The following is a 24,496-nucleotide window of genomic DNA, read 5'->3' as shown; positions in this document are numbered from 1 at the left end:
ACCTCACCTCTCATGTGGACTCTGGAGGAGGAAGGGCAGGCTCAGCACATCTCCTGGCTCAGGCTGGGGAGATTCAGAGGGGAAAAATCCCTGGCCTCTCAACCAGCCCCCCAGTCTTCTTGCCTTCATGCCCCATGTGCAAACCTTCCAGATGCATCTGGCTGCCCACTGTTGAAACCTGAATGCTAGATGGATCTTTGGTCTAATCAAGCAAAGCTCTTGTGTTCTCATGCTTCTGACTGTATATTTCATAAAGTTCAACATCCATTCTCCTCATTCCTATGGCACATAAAACTGTGTCATAAGGCATAAGCTACTATGAACCAGGGCTGTGCAAAGCAGTGCTCTAATTTTTTATCTGTGTGCGGAATGAATTTTGTTCTGGGCGGCAGTATCAAGACAGTGTGTGCGCATATGCATTGAGAATTGCGCCTTCCTGATTCAACCTGTAACGGGATCTAAAATTAACTGAGTGAACATCAAAAAACTTGTGAGCATGTGCACGTGTGCATGCCTTAGAGGGAACACTGGTGCGAAGCAGTCCCACTTTGCTTCAAGATAACCTTGGACCTTCAGAGACATCCCCATTTGGTTTGGACCTGCTTCAGAGGCTCCCACTTCACTCCAGGAATACTTTGGCCCTCCAAAGCAAAGCTTTGGCAGAAGTGAAGGGCTGAGCCCAGTGTGCTTCACTTTGGTCCCACTTCAACCCCAACCTGATGGCCCTTTGCTTCAGTCCCCTGAAACTTTGCACAGTCCTGCTATGAACTAAATCTCTGTCAAGCCATTATAATTTTAGAATAAGAAGTTTTCATTGTTTTCAATACCTAGTAGATCCGTTTCCTTCTTAAAGACTTCAATGGTGGCTCCATCCGCAATCTGAAAAGGGAAATAAAGTATTGCTGAAATATGCACACTCTTATACAATCTAGAGTCCTTATGTTTCATGTGCTCTGCTCTATGTTATACATGACTAAACAAGATAAAATGTGTGTTTCACAACATTTTAACAGTAAATAACATATGGCTGGCCACTGATGGAAACAGATGCTTCACCTTTGGTCTGATCCAGCCACCATTTTTTAAATCCATCTTAGTTCTCACCATAGGAGTACAGCCTGGGCATTTGGTGAGTACAGCCTTTGGGCAAACTGAGTGGTCACAGCTGCATCTAACTTTCAATGGAACTGTGCTTATTCCAAAAATTAAGCCCTGCTTGAAAGTCAGTGGCCCCTTCCTGACTCTTTGCAGCATCCAGGGAAATTCCAAAGCTTACTGTTCACTGCCCGTTCCCACCTTAGACCCATAGACCATCAACATGACTTCCTTGGATTAACAAAATGTTTTGGGGTTGTTTTTTTAAGTAGGAGCCCTCAAAGTAATTTGAACTGTGCACCCTTATCTTTCCTACTATGAATATTTGTATTACCTCCTTCCCCATATTAACCTGATTCTTCTTTGGAAGACACTAACCATTTCCTAGCACTATATTTAGTACATCCTTATTGCAATCATTATTGCACCCACTCTGGCAGATTACACTAGTTTCCCAGTCCTGAATGTTGAGCCTCTTGCAGGCAGCTTATCTTTTCCACTGAGTTGTGCAATTAGGCTGGGAGCTGGGGAAGAGGAATTGAGTCAATTATGTTCTACTCTTCTAGTACTTGTTTTTACTTTTCAGTTCCCAAAGCAACCAAGATCAATTTCGATTTCAAGACAAACAGAGTCAAAACACACACACAGTTTCCTAGAGACTTCTACAAATATCTTCTTGCTTTCTCCTTCTGTCTACATTAGTTATGCAATAGAAACTATAAATATTTGCTTAAAAATCTCCTGGTCAGTCAGCTTGTTGCTGTCAATGGATGGCTCCAAAGGTAAACCACTTGCAGAGTATTCAGCTGCTGTGCATAATGTTCATCAGTTGAATACCGTGTGCTTTCAAAATGCTAGCATCGTTTGCACTTTAATTACTGAAATGACTGGCATTGGATCTGCCAGAAATGGGGGGGGGGCAAAAATATATTAAGAACCTGGCAATGAGCCCAGGGGAAAAACTGTTTGCTCATCTAGACACTTGTAGAAAACCTTTTCTTCTGCCAGAAGAATCCTGGAGTTACCCCTGCTTCTGCGTGTAGGAGGAGGAAACATACATTTCTCTATGCATAATGTGTAATTCAATAGATGTCCAGGAGACCAAGTTGGATTTAAAAAAAAACAACACGAGATACTGCTTGAAAGAGGAAGACATTTCTCCCTTTCACATTTCTGATGAAAGGGAGAACTGGTTCTGGTTCAATTAATGAAATATTTGGTGATTTAAAATTCAGACAAAAATAGCTGACAACAATAGAAAGCTGAAGAACATGTAAAGCTGCTTTTTGCTCCACTGAGCCCAGCCTGACTGGCAGCATCTCTCTCAAGTACCAAGCAGATACTCTTTCTCAGCCCTGCCACCCGAGATCCTTTAAACAGATGGCATGCAAAACGTATGGTCCATCACTGAGCTATGGGCCTTCCCCCCAACATAAAGAAAAGAATACAAAGCACAAATAAGCAGAGCCAAAGTTAGGATGGCAAAAGACAGAATATGAAGTCAGGCTGACAAGAAACTCAGGGGGGGTAAATGAAAGGGCAAATTAAAAACCATTCAAGAGGGCTAAGAGTGACCCAAGGAACAACAGACCAGTCAGTCTCACTTGAGTACCAGAAAATATGCTTTGTCAAATCACCAGTCTATGTATGTGCATATGATCCTAAGCAGGGTACCCAACTAAGTCAACCTAGATTGGTTGAAAAAAATCATGCCAAACCAACTCCAGTTCCTTCTGTGGTAGTGACAGATGTTAAATGGATGTGAGAAATGGATTCTTAGACTTCAGTAAGATGGTATCAAAGCTTTACATGACATGTCCCTAAATAAATTAAGGAAATGTAGGATACATATACTGTAAAATAAGTTCACAACCAGCTGAAAAACTATAACCAATAAGCAACTGAGGATCTGCTTTGAGGTAATAAACACAGCTATGTCCCATACACAGACCCATTATCTTCAGTAACCCCAATCCAGTTAAGGTTGGTCATAACTAAGGTTGCAATCTTGTGCATGCTTACTTGGAAGTAAACTCCACAGAACTTGGTTCTGCGTAAACAAGCTTCAGCCTGTCCTGCTTATCCCATTTAAATCAGTAGGAGCAATTAGGAGGATTTCACTGGGAGATATTTAAACACAGGCTTAAAACATGCTTAACTTTGGGCCAGATCATTATTAGCTTTATTATACAAAATAGTGCCATTTTTCTATTTTTAGGCACATTTTTTTTAAAATTATACTTTATGAAGATGAACATTCATTACTGTTTCAAGAAATGACACATAGAAATGCATCCTTGCTAAGGACTTCCTTCAAACAGATACCACACTGATTACATGGTTCCTCACCATGGGAGATCTTCCTTATAAACAAACATTTTAAACAGATTAAAGTTTTTGTTCATACCTCATAATGGCCTATAGTGTTCAGCTTGGTAGTTCTGTCTTCCAGAATAACAGAGGAACTATCTATGTCTAGAAGTTCTTTTGCTTGTGCATTTGATTGAAGAGCTGTAAAAAAAAAAAGATTCTAAACAGAACGAATAGAATATACTTTCCACGTTTTTCAACTTCGAAGTGAAATTAAGGGTTTTAGCATTTGATAGTGGGTATTACTATTCTTGATTATTGTTCTTGGTAATCTGGCTTGTTTGTCCTTTTTTAAAAATACACATTTTAAAGAGATGGTGGATTGCAATGAAAAACATATCATTAGGATATATCCTAAGACCCATCCAAAGTGCAGTGAATTTGGTTTGTATTCACAGTTCACACGAGAGTTCTAAACGGATGTTGCTCATATTGTGAGTGGCTGCCATCTTGAACCAAGACAGCAGATGGGGAGAAATACCTCCATCAGCATATTCCAGGACCCCCTCACATGTGCTGAGATTTTGGTTTGCACTGGACTGTCTACAAATGAATTCTTAAGGGGTAGTGATCTCTTGAAACAAGATGGAGAGAAAAAATTCCTATCAGCATACCCCACAATCCCCTCCCATGTGCAATGAATTTCATTTGTATCAGATTTTGAACACAAAAGTTGTTAGGCAACCTACAGTATCTTGCTATTTTGCCTGTCTGCTACAGTTCTCATAATACAACAAGTTCTTAAAATGTATTATCATAGATGTAGCAGATATTGTGGGATGTCCGATATCTCATTCCTTCCATCCCAATTTCTGCACCACTTTGTGTGGAGAGTCACTATGCCTGATCAGGTGATGTAGCTGCTGCCATTGCTGCAGCGGTTATTCTCAACACAGCTTTCTAGGTCCACAACTGCCCTAGCAACATTGGCTTTGTGCTAACACAGCATTCTTTTTGCCAAATCCTAAATAACTTCTCTCTCAAATGCTCAGGCTGCTATATCGAAATCTATTTTTAAAAAAACTACAAACAAATGACATCCCATATTACATTTGAAAATCTGCCATTACACTACTTAGGATGAAGGGTGCTATACAAATAAAGTCATTAAGTTGCTTTGTTTATTACTTAAGACTTCAATGATGGCTTGTTGGTCTGGTCTCACTATTAATTTAACAACAAATGGGGATATAGTCATTTTCAGTTTTTCACAACTCAAATAGTCTTATTAAAAATAACTGCAGTTTCAAAAGTTGGGTACAGGCAAACCTAGTTATACATGGACCCTATATCCACGGTTTCACATATTCACTGGTGTCCAATTGACACCTGGTTTCAATCTGGTTTCAATTATCCGTGGATACAGAAGCATTAAAACACATGTATCCACAGTTCTTAGAGGGCCGGAGGTTACATCCAGCCTCCATTTCGTCAGGAGTTGCCCAGGAGAAATCAGAAGGAGCCATTTTGTGGCTTATTGCTTAAAAACAAACAAACCACCTTGTGATTTTTCATGGTTTGAGGGACATTTTGCAGGTTAAGTGGGCATGGTACAGTAAACAATTTCAATTATTTTCACCTTTTCCCCGCTGATTTTTTTGCTTCCCCCCCCACCTTTTTGGTCTATTCTGGAACCTAGCCCCCTTTTCCCCATAGGCATAAAGCCTCATGGTTTCGCTACTCACGTTAGTAAGCGAGAAATGGAACCCGTGCGAGGAATGAGATTTGCCTGTTTTATTTGCCCATAAAACTGATACAGCAAAATGAATACCTAACTATGCAGCAAACTGTGACATATGTACAGCAGCATCACTGCCTTACCAAGACCCATTTCACTCAGCTGGAGACCATAAAGAGAACCATTCTTGTTTAGAAAGGCTTGCAGGATCTTCTCCTTGGCCTGCCCTATGGTGTCACAATCCAGAACATTTACTTGGATATTCCGAGTGATTTCTTCAACTTCATTTTCCAGGATTTTTTCAAAGACAACATTTAATGCCTGAAAGAGTACAAATGTTTCAAACCAGCTTGAGAAGTGAAACCAGATAGGAATCTAGATTTATGTGAATCAATAGGCTTCACATTAACCAGTCTTGCATTACCTCCAAAAAACCCACAAAGATATCTAAAAATATTATCACACTTGGTATTTACTCATTCCCTACTGCATCAGTATGCTGAATGTGGATCAGCGAGGGTTGGGTTCAAGTTTCATACCCATGGGACTGTGAGGTAAGTTGGTATCTCACAGCCTCAGTTTCCCACTTGAAAATACTTATACAGGAGTGACCCACCTCACCCAGCAGTCTTGTGTGTGTATTAAATTAATTAATTAAGGCTTCTAAAACACTTTTTGCAGCATGAAAAGAGTCACCTTTTTAAAGTGGTGATTCTCTTTATTTAGCAGGAGAGAGCAACTGGCCCTATCTATCCCCAGCACAGCATCTCTCCAGTGGCTGTTGCTGGTCTCTCATGTTTCTTTTTTAGATTATGAGCCCTTTGGGGACAGGGAGCCATACTGTTTATATCTATTTAAACTGTTGAAAAGTGGTATATAAATATTCATTGTCATCAACAAAAACTATATATTGTATTTTAATGTTTTGGTAAACCACCTTAAATAATGGCAGAATAATTTTTTAAAATAAATCTTAATAGGTTAAAAATTACCATGAGTAGTTACCAGTTTGAGAAATAATTGGACATTAAAACAATCTTGTAGTTACTGTTAAAGAAAATTACTAGCCATTGTCTCACAGGACATAAGTGGGGTCCGACAAGTTACCTCCCCAGAAGCAAATGATACTTGAGTAAGTGTCTCATTAGGTAGAGTTAATTGCTGTGTTAATGTGTGATATTTGTGCTCAATAAAAGTTTTTAAAGGCAACATTTATTTTTAGAAATATATTGCAGAATCTTCATATACAAAGGGAGTTGCCTGTTCCACTGAAATGAGTGAGAAGTTTGCAAATGAAGGATCTCTGAGTAAAATGAATGCACACAGGAGCTCTGAATGATAAGGGCAGGATTCAGACTAAGTCAGTCAAAACTAAGTCCTATCAACTCTAATGGTACTTACATTAGCATGACTAACTTATCCAATAGTGCTTAGCAAGGACTAATTAATCTGGATCCTGCCTGCTGAATTATTACAGGGAAATGAAAAGTTTCCCACACATTTATCCTTAAAACATACATATGAGTCAGGCAGATCATTATTTTTGCCACCTGACCAGGTTTTGTGTAGCGAATGGACTATAGAGTGGAGACCTGGGTTCAAACTCCCACTTAGCCATGAAACTCACTTGGGTTACCTTTAAGCTATTACCATCTCTCAGACTAACCTGCCTCACAGAGATGGTGTGAGGATAAAAATGGGGTGGAAAAGACTACCTCATGTATGCTAGGACTGGTGCGAAATAAATGCAATCAATAAAATAAATTATTTCTATGGCTTGAAGGCCTCCCAATAAACTCATTACCAAGCCTATGATCAAATCTCCAATGGGACAACATTTGGAACTAAGACCTGAAACAGAAGCCAGATACTGAAAAGAAATTATTAATTTATACAAGATGGTCCATCATATACTGAATGCTAATGAAATAAGAAGAGTAAACAAAACAAAACAAAATTAACAGCCCTTGTGATGGTGCTTTCAAAGTGAAACAAGCTTGTGCAGTACATATTCAGATACACACATCTCATTGCAGACTTGGTTATGGAATGAAGTCATACCAGATTTCAGCAATTTCTGAAGAAAATATCCAAAGGACCTCCCCCCACCACACACACATTACATGAGCAACATAAAACAAGAATGGGAGGAGTGGAATGGTTGTGCTATCAAGTCTGAGCTACATTTAAGTAAGCAATGCCAAAAGCTGCCCCCCCCTTTATGCAGCATGCAACTTACAGTTGTAATTTTGTGTGTGTGTGTGTGTGTGTGTGTGTGTTCCCATACAGTATCAGTATACATCAAAGAAGTGTTTTACTTAATATCCAGCACTAAGAAACATTTGGTTTTTTTTAATGTAACATGTTCAAAAGAGTTAAATTTCATCAGGATTCTTTATGATTTAGTGGGTGAATACACGTTATAATGGAAGTTTTTCTATTCTGCTTCATAATTACCTTATTTTCATAAGGTGATTATGAAAATAAAATAAAATCACTAAAAATAAAATAAAAGAGGAAGCAAAACCTTTTCTTCTTGTTTGATGAAACAGGAGACACGTTGTTTGCAGAACATGGAGTGGGCTAGTTTCTTCCTTAAACACATCTTCAATATTTTGCTCTCACTCTTATAAGACACAGTCAAGTGCCTGGTCTGCTATGTTGCATTGGACTTATGGTGAACATAGCATTGGAGCAGAAATAGTTTTGAAGGGCAGAGCCATGGTGAGGAGAGGAAATGGGTACATACAGTGGCAGCTGGCGTGGGTGCCACTGGAGGGCGCCGCAGGAGGCACTTTAAGTGTAAATTAGTAGGTGCTTACTTCCCGTATCATCACACCTGAAAGCTCTGCTCAGCAGCGGCTCACCAACACTGCCACTCAGCTGGCCTCCACACACGCATGGAGACCATTTGCTGGCCACACAAATGGCCTCCGCCATTTAAAGGTGATCCCCGTCACCACCCCCAGCAGCCGCCACTGGGTCCATAGACATAAGATGTGTGCATAAACCTCCCATTGAAATGACTGGCATGTGGTAGCTACTAGGGCTGTGAAAGTTTGGATGGGGGAGGTCACAAATGTTCTGATTTAGGCCATGTCAGAGAAAACCCAAACCTGGCCTTGGAAAGCTTATGTCACTTAGGAGTTCTCAGATGTGGTTCAGAAAATTTTGGCACATACTGGAGCTCCAACTGGCAGGAGTATGCATTCTCACCCACCACCCAACCCTGTCAATCGTGGCTGGGTTTTTAAAAGGCATCTTCAGGCCTCTATCAGCCCTCCAGCTTGCCCGTTTGCCCATGCATTTTAGTTTTAGTTTTTAGTTTTAGACTGTTTTTTAAACATTTGATTGATTGGTTGGTTGATTGATTAAGTGCCATCAAGTCGGTGTCAACTCTTAGCGACCACATAGATAGAATCTCACCACTGGCAAATTAGCAGTTGGTGAGGCATTAAAGTCTATGGGAAACAGGAGGTTAGGGGAACCACGACCACAAAAAGACCAAAAAAATAAGGGGAAAAATACATTTCCCCCCCTAAAAATCCAGTAATATCCCCAAGAAGAATGAGCAGATCAAACCTCTGAGCATTTTTTTTTGCATTTTTTTGGCAAGGGACAGCAAGTTCAGCAAGGGTCACCAAGAGGAATGAGCAGATCGAACTTCTGAACCCACCCCAAATCTCTGAAATCCCTTCAAAATCACTAAAAAAAACCTTGCCAAATGTGAATACTCAGGTCATGGTTGGCAAGACCTGTTACAGTTTCCCATTCGCATATACTCAAAACTGTGGTTGGCAAGGGATGACTGTATATGCAGCTGTGCATGGATCATGCTAGTTTGATGGATACAAAGATACGCTTGAAAAATGTATTGGCATGCTTGGAAAAGGTGGGCAGGCTCAATACTATTTATCATAACCAGGGCCTGAAATTTCATTCAGGCCCTTGCTATTCTCCATGACTAGTAGATGCAGAATCAAATATGCAAAATAAGTTAATTAAACAGAAGACTTTAAGCACAGAATACATCAAGCCTTGATCATAATATACAACTTCTCATTTACAAAGCTTGTTGGTTTCATTTATAGAAGACATAAGTTAACAAGTCAACAAACATACCACTGTGTTGAATTCAGAAACTTGCCACAGTAACCAGTCTTCATTTAGTGTGTACAAGGCTTTGCAAGTTATTACATCTACAGGACCCTTGATTATCCTTTGATTTAGGGTTGTTACAAGCAAATAGAATGGTTCTCCAACTGTTTCCTAAGAAACAAAATTTTAAAAAATCCACAGCTTATATGTTGTTTATCTCATTTATCTAATTCTTTACATTTCATTGTGCATTCCCTGGACTTCCTCATAATCACATTACTGCAGCATAAAAGAGAAACAATGGGGAAAACTACACATAACTATGCCCCTGTTCAATACTTGTCCTGGTCCAAGTCTGCTTCAAAATCATACACATTTCTATGCAAGAAAAATCATTAAACCCCTATCATTAAACCCACACATGAAGCTGCTTCACATACTGAGTCAGACCATTGGTCTATCAAGGTCAGGGTTGTCAGTCCACACTGACTGGCAATGGCTCTCCAGGGTTTCAGACAGGGATTTTGTCCAGCCAGGGACAGCCCTATGGGACGACCCTAGGCAACGTTTGAGTTTGGGACACCCCAACTGAGAGATGTGGAGTTCTGAGGAGAGGAGAGCTGGTCTTGTGGTAGCAAGCATGACTTGTCCCCTTAGCTAAGCAGGGTCTGCCCTGGTTGCATATGAAAGGGAGACTCGAAGTGTGAGCACTGTAAGATATTCTCTTCAGGGGATGGAGCCGCTCTGGGAAGAGCAGAAGGTTTCAAGTTCCCTCCCTGGCTTCTCCAAGATAGGGCTGAGAGAGATTCCTCCCTGCAACCTTGGAGAAGCTGCTGCCTGTCTGTGAAGACAATACTGAGCTAGATAGACCAATGGTCTGACTTGGTAAATGGCAGCTTCCTATGTCCCTATGGCTTTAACTTCAGCCACACATGCTGCTCATTCGTGGGGTTCAATGATCAGTCTGCATAGATGACCAGTGGCGACTATCCTGAACTGCTTGAAGATACAGTGGGAGAAAGTTCCCAGTTGGGAGCAAAACTCCTATAATAGATGAAAAGATGCTGCCTTTAATTTGGAAATCCAGTCTGAGACAGTTTCTTTTTGGAAATGAATAAGGCAGGCAATTCATATCAGAGAGAGAGAGAGAGAGAGAGAGAGCAGCTTTAAGAGACTGGTTTATTGGGGACTGAGATATAATGAGAAAAGACGACTGTATTTTTGGAGTGCAGAATGTGCTAGCCTTTTGGAGAGCAAAGTGCAGTATTATATATGTGCTCTACTTTGGGGTACAATGTGTAATATCTGAAATGGCAGATTCCAGAGATGCATCTAGATAGGTCCTTCTGTTGCTCTCCAAACTCCTCATCTCACTGACACTGAGCACCAGCATTGCAATCTAGACATCTGTGGGTGCTCAGATGTGAGGGTCCCATTTATTGAAAATAAATTGCATAAAGATGGACTTCCTCCATTGAACTGAATGGAGAATTCCCAATAGGAGATTCTGAATACATTTAAGCTTCCAATATCACAAAGCATATCAGAAGTGGTAGTTTTCCATTTCTGTATATGGAAGAAAAAAAAAAATCAAAATCCCAGTCTAAGCTGTGAAAAGATATAATACTTGCCCGAAGAAAACCAGAGAGGCAGACAGACATCCAATTTGTCAGCAGCTTTTCCACCACGGATTCTGTGCGCCTTAGCATCAGCTTAGGTTGTATATTACTAGATTGTTCCATCAAGTCTTTTGTCAAAACCTCTAGAATATGGGTTAAGTAGACTAGGTTTGTTTGTAGTGCAATGGCCAAATAAGATGCAAACAAGCACCTGTTCACAAAAAGAATAACAAATTTCATGGCACAAAGGAAAGATCTGAAGGATTCTCATTTAAGTTAATGTGTCATTTTACTCTCAGCTTAAGTAGTAATAGTGGCCAACGTGATCCACAGTTCTAATGGAGACATTATAACATACAGTGCTACTACCACAGACCCGGAAGCAGTAGCACCACTGTAAAGTACCAGCAGTAAGTGCTATCCATGTTGCCGTATTTATTCCCATTGTAGTAAATGGGAAGAGGTATGGTAATGTTGGATTTCTACAGTGGCATTGCTGTCCAGGCCTGTAGCAGTGGTGCCACAGGTTCTAGTGCTTCTGTTAGAAATGCACATCATGTTGATTTATATAGCCATAGCCACTCCACCAGCTATCACTCAAGTTGCATAAAGCTCAATACAATACATTCAGAATTCTCAATGATTTTGTTACTTTTGTAAATGCTAAGTCACTAAGATTCACTAAGAACACCCAAAGAACAAGAAAAAAAATGGGTGATGATGTTTAAAGATGAGAAAGAATCAAAGAAAAATTCTGGAAGGAATCCAGTGTGGTATCTGCCATAGGAAAGGCATGATTTCCTAACAGCATAAAGCAGGGTGAAGAACACTCAAATTTGAGTACCTCACATAGCAAGTTCTCAAATACAGCCAGGACCTGTTCTGTTCTATGCCTTAATAAGACCTTCTAATAATTCTAGGCCTTAATAAGGCCAGTACCACTATTTCTATAGATACCTATATATTTATTTAAAATATATATATATATCAGAGTGGGAACAATATGATATGTCTAGACCAAAAAGCAGTTATGTGGCCAGCATTTTGCGCAAGCTTCAAGTACTAGGGAAAGGGTGCTAGAAGAGGCTCTTTATAAGAAATGAAGTTACCTCAAGATAAAGGGGTAAATTTCACAGCTGAAACACACAACCTCTAGCCATTTTTGACACTCGAGATTTCATAGAAAGGGCAGTATCAAGCATAAGACAAGACCTTTACTTGACACCACTTCTGGAAACCCACGACACACACACACACACACACACACACACACAATACACAGGTTCAAGAGAAGTGAAGGCACCCTCTTATTGACTATGCCCCCAAGGAGGAGTCAAGATGGTGACCAGTTAACAGCTCAATTCACAAGCTCCTGCTGCAGCCCGGGCTTTACCCCCCTCCCTGGGCAAGTCTTCCAGGAGCTTGCCTCCCTTCAGGGGGAAGAAAAGAACTTGCAAGAGCCCTGACAATAAGACCCCTGTCGATGACAGTGGAGGTCATGCAGGAAAGCAGAAGCAAATGAAAACTGATACCTTCCTCTCCCCCACGGAGGCGGCAGCAAGAGTTGCGAGCACTGTAAGTACCAAGAACAGATTTATGGCTCTGGGCACGGAATCTCCCTCTCCTTCAGCCAAGGAGGCTGCTTAACGTAAGCCGCCATCTCGGAAGGCAGCTTTAAATCAAACTGCTCTGAAACTGTCTCATCAGAGGGCCAATCAGGGATGTTCCTTGAAACACGGAGATAGGGGTTCCATAGCTCCCAGCCAAACATCTCACCCCACATTCAACCTCATCACCGGAACTCAGTGATGCCTGTTTAATTTCAGCTGAATCCTCAATAATAATTCTAGGCTGTCTGAATGTCATTGCAGAAAAAATGGACAGTTTAAAGCAGGTTTTTGACCAATTCATCATAAAGAACCAACAAGGGGTTAAAAATACAGTTGCTGTTAGTTACTTCCGACCAGCCACTTCCACTCCCCACACATAAGACACCACCAGGGCTCTTGGGAATCAACAGTCAGCCAAACTTTCATGGAGTTCTTCAAACAATTCAACTTGTCCTTGAATTTCCCAGAAATGATTATCACAAATGGACTAGCTGCCAGGCTATTGCTGGTTCACTGCCCTGTCTCTCAAACTCTCAGGCAGAAACAATTGGATTAGTTTCATACTACTATCTCCCCTCAAGACTGAAAATGAAAAGGCTCTTTTTAACCTTTCAAAATGCAGCAATGGTCTCAAAATTAATGTGCTTGACACAAAGCCTGCAGTTTTACAACATTTCGGCAAAGAGGGTTTTCATTCAAACGAGAAGTCAAAGGAGAGAAAACCTATCTCCGGCCAAGAGATAAGCCAAAGTATATAACCCCAATCACAATAAATTATCCAGTCAAGACAAGCCTCAACTAACTACCTCCACAGAGACTGCTAAACTGCAGCCTCACATTCCCACCAAGATGAACTGCACCAGCTAAAAAGTCAACTTACTGCAGTTATGCAAATCACCAGGCCGCAGCCAGGATTTAAAGATGGGTTGTGCTTAGCCTCAGACTGCAGAAGTGATATGGATCTGAAATAGGATATGGCAATTCAGCCATCACACACAATTTCAAGACTCTGAGTGTGGATTCTATGATAGCAAATTAGAGTGGATTCATGGTGTTTCATTGAAAATCTCATTAGCTATCATAGAATCCACACTCAGAATACTTCTGAAACAACAGAACCCTGTACCCCATGGGTTAGAAACCCATGGGGGTGGTTGGCACCCTATGTGCACTACACTACCACTCGCTCTGGGCCACCCCAGCACCCCCCAAGTGCAGTTATGGGGCTGCTGAAAGCTCCATGTATACCCTATGAGGAAAAACCTTAAAGACGCGTAAACTTCAACAATTCCCCAAAAATCAGCCCTCTGCCCAAATCCTTTGAAAAAATTCAGGTAGCTTCCTTGACCCTACCTGGCACTACCACCAACTCCACACTGCTCTAGGCCACCCCTTTGCCCCCCGCGTGAAGCTATACATTTGCTGACACCTCAATGCTTCTCTATGGGGAAAAACCTTAAAGATGCATAAACTTCAACAATTCCCCAAAAATCATCCCTCTGCTCAATCACTCTGAAATTGGGGTGTTAGCCTCCACCCATTAGGCACTACCACCACACCCCACTCTTTTTGCCCAGATCCCACGCTATGCCCCCGATCTGCCCCAAAGACACTAAAACTTCAAAAATTCCCCAAAAATCAGCCCTTTGCCCAATTCCCCTGAAATTTGGGTGGTAGCCTCCAACCATTGGGCACTACCACCCCACCCCACTATTTTGCCCCTGGGACCCTTTTTTCTTACCCAAATCGATTCAGATTTAATCCGAATCCGAACTGAATCAGGGGTGATTCGGGTAGCCCAGATTCGGGCACAGAACAGAACGGGGGCGATTTGGTTCGGGTCCCAAACCGAATCACCAAAAACCCAAATTGCACACCCTTACTCTACATGCCTCTGGCCCAAGAAAGGCCGATTGCCCCCACCGCTCAGAGGAGCTCCACTGCCATTCTAAAATTCCTATGGACTAGAGGTGACCAATACGTTTCCACAACGCTCAAATTATTTGAGGCCAAGCCATTGGTGCAACTCCTCTACGGCGCCCAGTTGGGGCCCCCTTCCAATTTTGCCTCACTGATTAGTCTGAAAAGACAGAAAGTATCCATAAAACATAAATCATTTACACCATTATGTGTTAATTTCATTTACAGCAGAGTGCCTTCTAGTTCAATTTACTCTGAATATTTTGTTGCAACACAACTGTGTAATATTCCCAGATACTGATTTCAATTCTGAGATATTTCCATTGTTGTGGCTGTAATAAATCTATAACTAACAGTTGCATTTCTTTTCCAAGAGCTTATTTGATGAAAACAGATTCTGAGTACTGCTGCGAGTACAAAAGTGAATAATGAGGAAGCTATCTAGAGTTAACCAAAGGAAGCTTGGCATTTATGTATTACTAGTCACATTAGGCCCGTTACATTAACGGGTGCTAGAAGAACGCCGGGCTGCCCCCGCCCCGCCGCACCACCATCACCGCGTGGCCAGCAGGGTCGAGTGTGGCCGCCGCCGCCAGCGGGCCCAGCACCCCGCCGCTGCTGCCGCCAGCAGGCCCTGCACCCCACCACGGCCGCCGCCATAGGGCCCTGCACCCCGCCACGGCTGCCGCCGCCATCGGGCCCAGTCGCCCCCCCGCGGCCTCCGCCGCCATTGGGCCCAGTCCCGCCGCCGCCAGTGGGCCCAATCCCCCCGCTGTGGCCGCGGGGAGGACGCCTCCCCGATGCTCCCAACATGGCGGCGGCCGCCCACTCCGCTTCCCTTTTGCCGTGTTTTGCGCACGTGCACACCACGCATGCACAGAACACCCGCCGGAGACACGGATGCAGACACGGCCGCAGGCACCCAAGCGTTTTATTATATAGGATATAAAGCATGTTCTGTATTTCTGTAGGCTGACAAATGCAAGTTTTATATCATACCTGTCTTTCGCAGAGAAGGTTTTCTGTTTTTCAAGAGTGTGAATCAGAGTAATCAGAAACTTCTCATTACAAATTAATGCATTTAACGCAGTAATGCTTTCATCCTTGTGACCTGGATTACTCTGCAATAGTTAAAGGACAACAAAAATATCTGTTTCTTTGTAAATGTGATGCCACATCCTAGAAGTCTAGAAAGGATGATACTGCATTATCATAAGATGCGCAACTGAGGTAGGCAAAGTAATATATTTCAATCAATTAACTCTTGCTAGTGAGTGTTAGGTGGTTTTTCAGAGTTGCTGCACTCCTCCTTCTAAACAGAAGAGTGTGAAAAATTAAAACTTCAACTTTCTTATCATACAAACAGGTTTTATGGTAAGAATTAGTTTATTGGTCCTCCCCAGCTGTTACCTATTCTGCTAATAATAGTCATGGATATATGGCCTCACTGCTACATAAATAAGGCTCTTGTTCTCTCTCAGTGAAGAGAATGTTATTTTATTAATTTAAAATATTTAATATCCCACCTTTCAAGGACAAGGCGTAAGGGGCTCACAAAATGACAACTGAATGTCACAATAAAACACAACTGCACACAATTAAAACACATCAAAAAGCAATACTACAGCAGAGTCATAAAACAATACAATCAGAATCGGAGCAGAATTTAATTCCCCAGTTAAACTCTACAGGTGTTCTAAAAAGATTCAGTCAAAAGAGGAGGGTTCTCACAGCTTTCTTATATTTTGTGACCTGGTTTGTGGGAGCACCGCTGGTGGTAACCTTCAAAGCCCTACATGTTTTATGCCAGTGAGGAAGCTTGCCAAATCTCCCCAGAAAGGCATTCCAGTGCCAAAAGACCACCACAGAAAAAGCCCTACTTCTAGTCACAGCCAACAAAATATGTGACAATGTCATGCCAGAAAGTAGGCCTTTGAGGCTGATCTTGATTGTCAACTTCCTAACCAAGCATGCACATTAGTAGGGTCTGCAGGGATGCACCAGAAGCCCTCACAGACTTCCCTAGTCTCCTTGTGCTTGCACTGTTGCACAAGAGCACCAATACTTCCAAGTGCTGCCCACACTCCGGAAGTGCTTTGTAAGAGTGGAAGCCCATCACCGAGGTTAGACCAACAGTGCAAACAGACTGGGATAGGGGTATGCACAGATCAAGGTTCATGGTCCTGTCCAAATTCTGACCCAACCGCAGTTCTGCGGACCATTTCAGCCCAGTTATGCCCAAACAGGAATCAGTCCAGCGGTTCGAAGGCCAGTGAGAGTGGTGCTGGGGGTGGTGAGTGGCACCTTTAAAAGTAAGCAAGCAGGTCCTTACTGGCATGACCACAGCTCCAGGCAGCTTCCTGGTGTGGCAGTGCTCCCCACAGAAGCCCACACGCAGAGGCCAGGTGAGTGCTGGAGTTGCATGGCTGCTACACGTGGGTGACTGGGGGGGGGGCACCATAACACTAGGAAACTACCTGGAGCTGCGGTCATGCCGGTAAGGACCTGCTTGCTTACGTTTAAAGGCACTGCTCACTGCCAGCACCACCATAATGTGCCCTCAAACCACCAAACCGGTTTTTGTATGGGCCAAACTGGACTAAAACGGTCCATGGAACCATGGTTTGGTCAGAATTCGGATCAGACTATGAACCTCAGTCCACTCCCCGCACCCAGCCTGGGGATGTTGCACAAAAACTCCTGCTGTGTCCAACTCCAACTGAAGCTTCCAACTTCAGTTTGCCCATATAAACCTGCCAGGGCCCTCTACTTGGCATCTCAGGTCCTGCTCACTAACAGAGACCCAGTTGGCAGAGACTAGAGCCAGGGCCTTTTTGGTTGTGGCCCCTCGGCTCTGGAACAGCCTCCCAGAAGAACTTCGCCATGCTCCCTCCCTCAGTATTTTTAAATAACTATTAAACACACATATTTTTAAAGAGGCTTTTAAATGTTTCATCTACTAGTTTATATCTGGTAGGTTCTTTAGCTTTTGCCATTTGTCCATAACTATGGTTTGCATGAAGATGAAATGGGAATCCAGGTGAATTGTGCACATATATGTATGCTACAGCTATAGCTTTCAGCTTATGACAGAATGAATCTGTTGTATTATCTGCATGGAGGCAAAATTCAATAAAATAAGTTCACAATGAAAACACCCCCCACCACCCTACTATCAGTAACATACATCCAGGCTAGAATTTCACTGGTGCAGCAATGCCACACATCCACTGCCAGAAAGCAAGGGGGAAGAGGAGATTTTTAACCATCTCACCTTCCTTCTGAAGCCCACTGAGCCTTCCAAAAAGGAAGGTTGCACAACCCTCAGGGATATATTTTTTGGATGCACAGTGGACTTCAGAGGCAAGGAGAGATAATAGATCATTATCTCCCTTGTGTGATAGTGCAGCTTTTGTCTGGATGTCAAGCACTTCTGAGCCAGTACAGTTCTAGTCTGGATGTCAGCCAGTGTGTCCCTTTCTAAGGAACAAGTTGCCCACTTTTTCCAAGAAAGCTACAATTATATATAAACACTTACAAGAGATTCATTAGTGTCTTCAGTGAAGGCAGATGAAGAGTCTTCAGACTAAAATAAAAGATTAGTAGATATTTTATTGCTAGAAATTTAAAAAAATTGCTAGACATACATACCATTATTATAATAATGGTATTATAGCAAAACACAGTGGTGATTTAGACTTGCCCATGTGACTAAACTGCACTTATTCTGCAAGAAGTTAGAACTGAATGGACTAGATATGCAAAAAAGCAATACTGTATATTGAAGGAAATTATTTTTCATAAAAGTACTTTCTTCTAAACCTATGACATACAGGTTTATATTATAAACAAATGTAGCATGGAATCACACAATAGTTTATTTGACTTGAAGTCAACTTTTAGTGGTTTTTTAGTGGATTGTCACTTGGTGATCAGGCCTTCTGAATGGTGTATCATTGCAACACAATATGCCCCAAAAAGGATGAAGGATGAATCAATCAATGTTTATTTCCATCAAAGATCAAATACAGAGTTTAAATGAAGGATGGATTAAACACAGATTTATTGTGTTGGGGTCTAGGCTATCAGTGCAAAAATCAGTTTTTTAAAAATCAACCCCTTGTTTTCAGCCTAGAAATAATGGTTATGTAAATGAAGGAAATCTTGGAGGAAAACAGTCATGAAATGATGTTAATTTTGGTTCTGAGCAAGGAGTGGTGTGAAAATTTAAAACAACAGGAAGGACTTTAAAAATACATAAGTCAAGATATACATATTTTAATATATATGAGCCACATCAGATTCCTTGATTTCTTGTATCTTTCTCAGTCATTGGAAGAGCATAGTTCAATACACCTTTTGTATCACTAACTGAGGCCACGAAAAGAGAAAAGGTGTTGGATAAAAAGAAAACTGATTTCCTATCTACAGCATTATAGGCTGGAGAAGTGAGAGGGAAGAGTGGATGAAAGGACCAGTGAATGAGCAGGATAAGAGGTTAAGTGACTGCATCGTTTTTAAGCATTTCCCTTACATCATTGTTGTCATTATTTGTAAGCCACTACATGTTATTTATTTAGGCTATTTCACTATAGAAGGATTAGAACAAAAATACCAGCAGTCATTTACCTTTGGGAAGAAAGTCCTAAGAACAAAGTGTTTGTAGTCAAGGAAAGGAATGGTTCCAAAACTATCAACCACATCCAGTTTTTCCATCTGTAGTTCAACAAATCCTGTAACAAACAAAGATCCCCTGGAGCACCAGTCTTTAAAATATAACATTATCTTAATTGCAGCTTTCAATACGACCTGGAAAAGTGGTTATTAGAGACAATTCTCACAGTATGCATTCTCTCCACCACCTCCACTCCCTTTTTGTGGGAAGTGCAATATTGATTGCATGTCCTTTATCCAGTATTCTTAAAACACACTAAAGTTGAAGCTAGCAGGGTGAATGGATGGTAGCAAGTGGCAAGTGCCGTTGAGTGGAGAGCAAGGAGGAGTGGGACCTTACACCCTACCAGCAGAAGCTGCAAGGCAGAGGAGCATGTGCTCTTTTTAAAACCGAGCCACAACCACAATCTGCCCCCCTGGGTTTTAAAGACTCAATTTCATGGTAAAGAGCAGATCATGTAGGATTTCACTAGATAGGTCAGCATTTTACATCTGGCCGCCTAGTTAATCGTTGTCATCCTCAGGGTTAATATATGCAAATTGGAAAACACTAGGCCTATACTTCAGTGTGGCTAAACCTGAGTATGTTGCACCAACCCCTTGATACTGGGAGGATGTGGCTGCTCTCAGTATTGCTGTACTTTGGCTTGCGGCTTTAAAAGCATTCTATCGCACTAATTGCTAGTACTGATTCCTTAGTACTAAAAGGAATTATATATTTTATCATAACTAAGAAATGGCATGGCATGGAAAACATGCAGTGTGCACTTTACTGAACTGGAGCCTCATACCCAAACACTTCCAGGTATCAATCTACTCTACCAATCACACCAAGTCCAGGTAAACTTACCCTCGCGTATCTCTTTACGAAGTTCAAATTCCAATAGTTCCAAGTGTTCACTCAGTTTGCGATTTAACTGCTTAGATTTTCTTCGGGTCATATAAATTGGAACTGAAAAAACTGAATTAATAAGAGAAATATGAATGAGCCATCTACAACATATACATACTTCTTATAAATATGTTTATTTCATTTGTTATATTTCTATACCGCCTGATATAGACATCTCTAGGCAGTGTACAAAGTAAAAACTTTTATTTTTAAATATTGTTTTAAAAACTATTTTGTACACCGCAAAGAGATGTACATATCAGGCAGTATAAAAATATGATAAATAAATAAATATGATAAATAAAACCTAAATGTAAAAACAATATAAAACAGTTAAAAACAATCTCAGTGAATAAAAACAGTAAAATTTAAATTTCAGTTAAAAGCCTGGGAAAACAGGTACGTCCTGAGGGTCTTCTTAAAAGGAAGCAGAGAAGGAGATGCTCTTATTTCAACAGGGAGTGTACTCCAGAGCCCCAGGGCAGCCTCAGAGGAGGCCCAGTCTCAAGTCACAACCGGCAGCAACCATAACTGAACCTCTCCAGATGATCTTAATAATAGGTGACAGGGTTCATGAAAGAATATATGCCATATTTCTGTGCTTACTACCTGATCAAGTAGTTGTGATTAGATTGGAAGGCTGATTTACTTAGGATGATAAAAGATGTTTCAAAGTCTTAAGGCATTCTAGGAATCATGGCTGCTGCCTCTTTGTCCTCAGAGAGGAACAAAGAAACTTGGAATTTAATCTTATGGCCTAGCACCAATGGGACGTCCTGACAGGCATCACATGGGAAGGGACGGTATCATTCTAACCAGCCCACTCTTAATCTTTCACTGCTGCAAAGACATTTTATTCCTGTAGGCTTTCACATGCCTGATTGTTGATATTCTATGTCTGCTGTTTTAAATGATGTTGGGTGGCAGCTGTTGGATTCCCTTTTAGAATCCAACAGCTCTTTTAGTTCTTACTGTGGGATTGCATCATTTGTAAAATGGAAGGTTACACTTAGAAGCACCATTGGGATGAAGGCTAACTTTGCCTCCAGTGTCTAGGATGAGGGATTATTTTTGTCCTGTCTCAACTGTACCCCAGATTGCAGTTTGGTGTTTATATTCTCCTTAGAATCCAGTAGGAGAATCTGCATAGCCCTAAACATCCTCATAGGGACATAAGAAGTTGCCTTATACTGAGTTAGCTCCATCTAGCTCAATCATGTCTACTCTGATAAGCAGTGGTTTTCCAGGGTTTCAGACAGGAGTCTTTCCCTGGAGATACCAGGGATCGGACCTGGGATCTTCTGCATGCAAAGCACATGGTATGCCACTGCGCTACAGCCTCAACACCACCCGTACTCCAAACACACTGCCAGGCACATATTAATTGAAACAGCAGTTGTAACAAATATTCATCCTTTGCCTTTTCCTTTCTTGCCATGTTCATGACAAATCACGACCCACTTCCTTATATAACTCATTATGCATGACTTGTAGTGCTTCCTACTATTCTCCTCCTGGGAATCTGTTTCCCAGACTGCCATTCCATCTAATCAGCACAGATGTGGTTAACAAAAAGTCATGAACCTACTGAGCCAGGTTGTGAAAAGATTTCTAAGCAGAGTTGGTTTCTAAACAGAGCTATGACTAGGTATGCTAGATAATTTTCAGTGGCTGACATGACAGGCAGCCTTCTGTCGATGGTAGGGATCTGCCGGAATTGCTGCACAACTTAAAATGCAGACACTTCAATTGTTTGCAATGGCTGGAGCGCTGCACTGCTGCTTGGAAGCAGTTTTAAGAAATTCTGCAGCCACCCCATTGTGACATCACTGGGGCCATTTTTCTTATGCAGCAAGCCCCAGCCAGGGCTGTCCTTAGGACATGGCAAGCAGGGTGACTGCCCCAGGCCCCACTCTTTTAACCCCCATTAGAATTAACTGGAAGGGGGCCCCACACCCTGCCAGGGCTCTCTAAGGACAGCCCTGGCCCCAGCAGACCCCTATGACATAGAGATGCCCATCACGTTTGCCAGTACCCACATATTTTCCCAGGGTCTGGGAATAGTCATCTCATGCTGAGTGCCTCCCTTAAATCATTCACGCATTCAAGGCAAAAGTAGACATGGTGAGAAATATGCATGATTGGATCCCCCCATATCTTTAAATGCTGGCCAGCACCAGAGCAGCCAATGCAGATCAAGGCTGCACCTTAATTAGGGAAGGAAGTGTTTAACCCCTGTCTCCTGTGCAGCTTCCCTGATGAAAATCACTGTTTCAAAGCTGATATTTGTCCCATTAGAGAAGAACTGCCTGTATACGTGTGAGGAAGAGTTAAGCTCTTCTCCCAGCAAAACAGTTCCAATCCATATTGAGAAGGAGAGGCACAGTAGCTTCTTGCAAAAATTTAAAGAGACATGAAACCTGGTCATGATTTTTCACTGTTTTATCTAGTTTGGTCCTCCAGAGGCCACTGAGTTCAATGGAAATTACTTAATTATTTGCTAGAGTTCACCTAGAAGAAGGTGCTTGAAATGTATTTATTTTGAATTTATTTTTGAAACAATACCTAAGGAGTTCTCTTATGTTTAGACTATGATTAGTGTCCTCAGTGAACCACTTCACAGTTGATTAGTAGCCCTCCTCTATATGGGAAGGCCTGATAAGTAAAGGAGATGGATACACAGAGGAACAATGAAGTGTGGGGAAAGAGTTCAAATTTCATATACTGAATACTTTAACTATATGGGCTCTAATAATTATACAGTTATATAATTATACAATAAAATTATACAAACATGTATGTCATTTTTTAACAAACGAAACACTACAGAGATGTATAGTGTCACATACCCAAAATTGCTATTGGGATGAACAAAAGAAGATACAGAAGTGGATAACTGGGCAATTTACTTGGGACTTCAAGGTCCAGGTTTCCCATTTTGACCTAAATAATAAAGAAGTCAAATGAATAAAAATGAGCTATGGACTATTGTAACACACTATGATTTGTACCTTTAAAAAACCCCTTGTCTACAGAAATAAAAGGAAGTGGTTCAAAGTTCCTTTATCACATCTAAGATTAAAAGAAAAAGAGAAGAGTCCTTGATGCTAAAAATAAATTAAATTACTGAAAGTGGACCACATTTTGCCAAAAAATAAAATAAAATACTTCTGCATTTGGAAACGTATATAGAAATGTAAAGTAGGCATTTTATGGCCTATTCATAGCATGACAAAGCAAATAAAGTAAATGTTCCTTCTGCCATCACCCCCTGGCCCACCTTGCCTTATATCTGCACCTTAGATGTAGTGGGCTAATTCAGATGTAATGTGAAGCTAGGTTCAGATCCTGGTTTATTTTCAAATCATGGTTTGGAAAAGCCAGGATCACTCCATTCAAATATAGCAAGCAATCCTGGCTTGTTCTAACAAGAATCAGAAATATAATTGTTCCAGTTCTCATGAGTGGGGAGGATGAGCTCCTGAGACCTAGGAATGTCACACGAAGCTAGAATTTACTCCTGGATTCATGAACATCTGATCTAGCCTAATGTGTAACTAGGAAGCCATGCACACATATAGGTCATTCACACAATCAAAGACTGTGGTGTAGCCACAATTAATTTTTGGTTGTGTAGAAGCAAGTTAGGAAGAAAACCTGGGTAGTTTTTCCTCTTATCTTGCTTCCACCCAATCAAAAATTGGGAGCACACACAGCTCCCAAACCCAGGTAGAACACAGTTTCTGATTGTGTAAATGACCTTATAGTCTGATTCAGGGCTGCACAATTTCAACCCTTCAGCTGTTGTTGGGCTACAACTCCAGTCATCTCCAGCCACAGTGGCCAGTAGTCAGGGACAAGGGGAGTTGTAGTCCAACAACAGCTGGAGGATTGAAGTTGTGTAGCCCTGGTCTAATTTACAGGGCTGTGTAGTCATGACAGTCCTGATATGCCCTCTGGAGAAAGTTCTGCCACGACAGGAGGGACACCCCAACAGTCAGAACTCCAAGTAAGAACCCTTCTGTCCTGGCAAAACTGTTGGATGTCTAACATACCATTCAACTTTCAAGTGGCCCACGTGCTGCCTCTCAACTGAGAGGTGGCATGTGGGCCATTTAGGAACATAGGAAACTGCCTTATACTGAGTCAGACCATTGGTCCATCTAGATCAGTACTGTCTACCCAGACTGACAGTGAATTCCCCAGGGTTATAGGCAGGAGTTTCTCTCAGCCTTATCTAGAGAGCTGCCAGGGTAGGAACTTGGATCCTTCTGCATGCAAATACTCTTCCCAGAGAGGCGCTGTCCCCTAAGGGGAATATCTTATAGTGCTCACATATAGTCTCCTATTCAAATGCAAACCAAGGTAGACCCTGCTTAGCAAAGAGGACAATTCATGCTTGCTACCATAAGACCAGCTCTGCTTTGAAAGTTAAACAGCAAATTAAACAGGAGAGGAGATCTGGTCTTGTGGTAGCAACTGCAAGCATGACTTGTCCCATTCGCTAAGCAAGGTCCACCCTGGTTGCATATGAATGGAG

The 24,496-nt window shown here is 41.6% G+C and overlaps 1 protein-coding gene across 4 annotated transcripts in view; it reads right to left on the bottom strand.

Moving 5' to 3' along the window:
- PLXNC1 (plexin C1) overlaps nucleotides 1-24,496 on the bottom strand; it is a 97,606-nt gene that overhangs the window by 14,458 nt on the left and 58,652 nt on the right. For all 4 annotated transcript variants that reach the window (XR_008308547.1, XM_053255788.1, XM_053255787.1 and 1 more), the window contains 10 exons: nucleotides 22,806-22,899; nucleotides 19,915-20,025; nucleotides 19,020-19,123; nucleotides 17,929-17,976; nucleotides 15,390-15,511; nucleotides 10,873-11,071; nucleotides 9,266-9,412; nucleotides 5,287-5,464; nucleotides 3,503-3,606; nucleotides 828-879 (listed from right to left, as the gene is read on the bottom strand). Coding sequence is in view for 3 of the 4 variants with exons in the window: in XM_053255788.1 (XP_053111763.1) it covers nucleotides 828-879; nucleotides 3,503-3,606; nucleotides 5,287-5,464; nucleotides 9,266-9,412; nucleotides 10,873-11,071; nucleotides 15,390-15,511; nucleotides 17,929-17,976; nucleotides 19,020-19,123; nucleotides 19,915-20,025; nucleotides 22,806-22,899 (1,159 nt within the window). In the remaining variant the exon portion in view is untranslated. The remainder of the gene's footprint in view (nucleotides 1-827; nucleotides 880-3,502; nucleotides 3,607-5,286; nucleotides 5,465-9,265; nucleotides 9,413-10,872; nucleotides 11,072-15,389; nucleotides 15,512-17,928; nucleotides 17,977-19,019; nucleotides 19,124-19,914; nucleotides 20,026-22,805; nucleotides 22,900-24,496) is intronic.

Source organism: Hemicordylus capensis, chromosome 5, assembly GCF_027244095.1.
Source record: "Hemicordylus capensis ecotype Gifberg chromosome 5, rHemCap1.1.pri, whole genome shotgun sequence".
Lineage (NCBI taxonomy): Eukaryota > Metazoa > Chordata > Lepidosauria > Squamata > Cordylidae > Hemicordylus > Hemicordylus capensis.
Note: the sequence above shows the minus strand (reverse complement) of the source record. Positions and strands in the feature narration are given on the sequence as shown.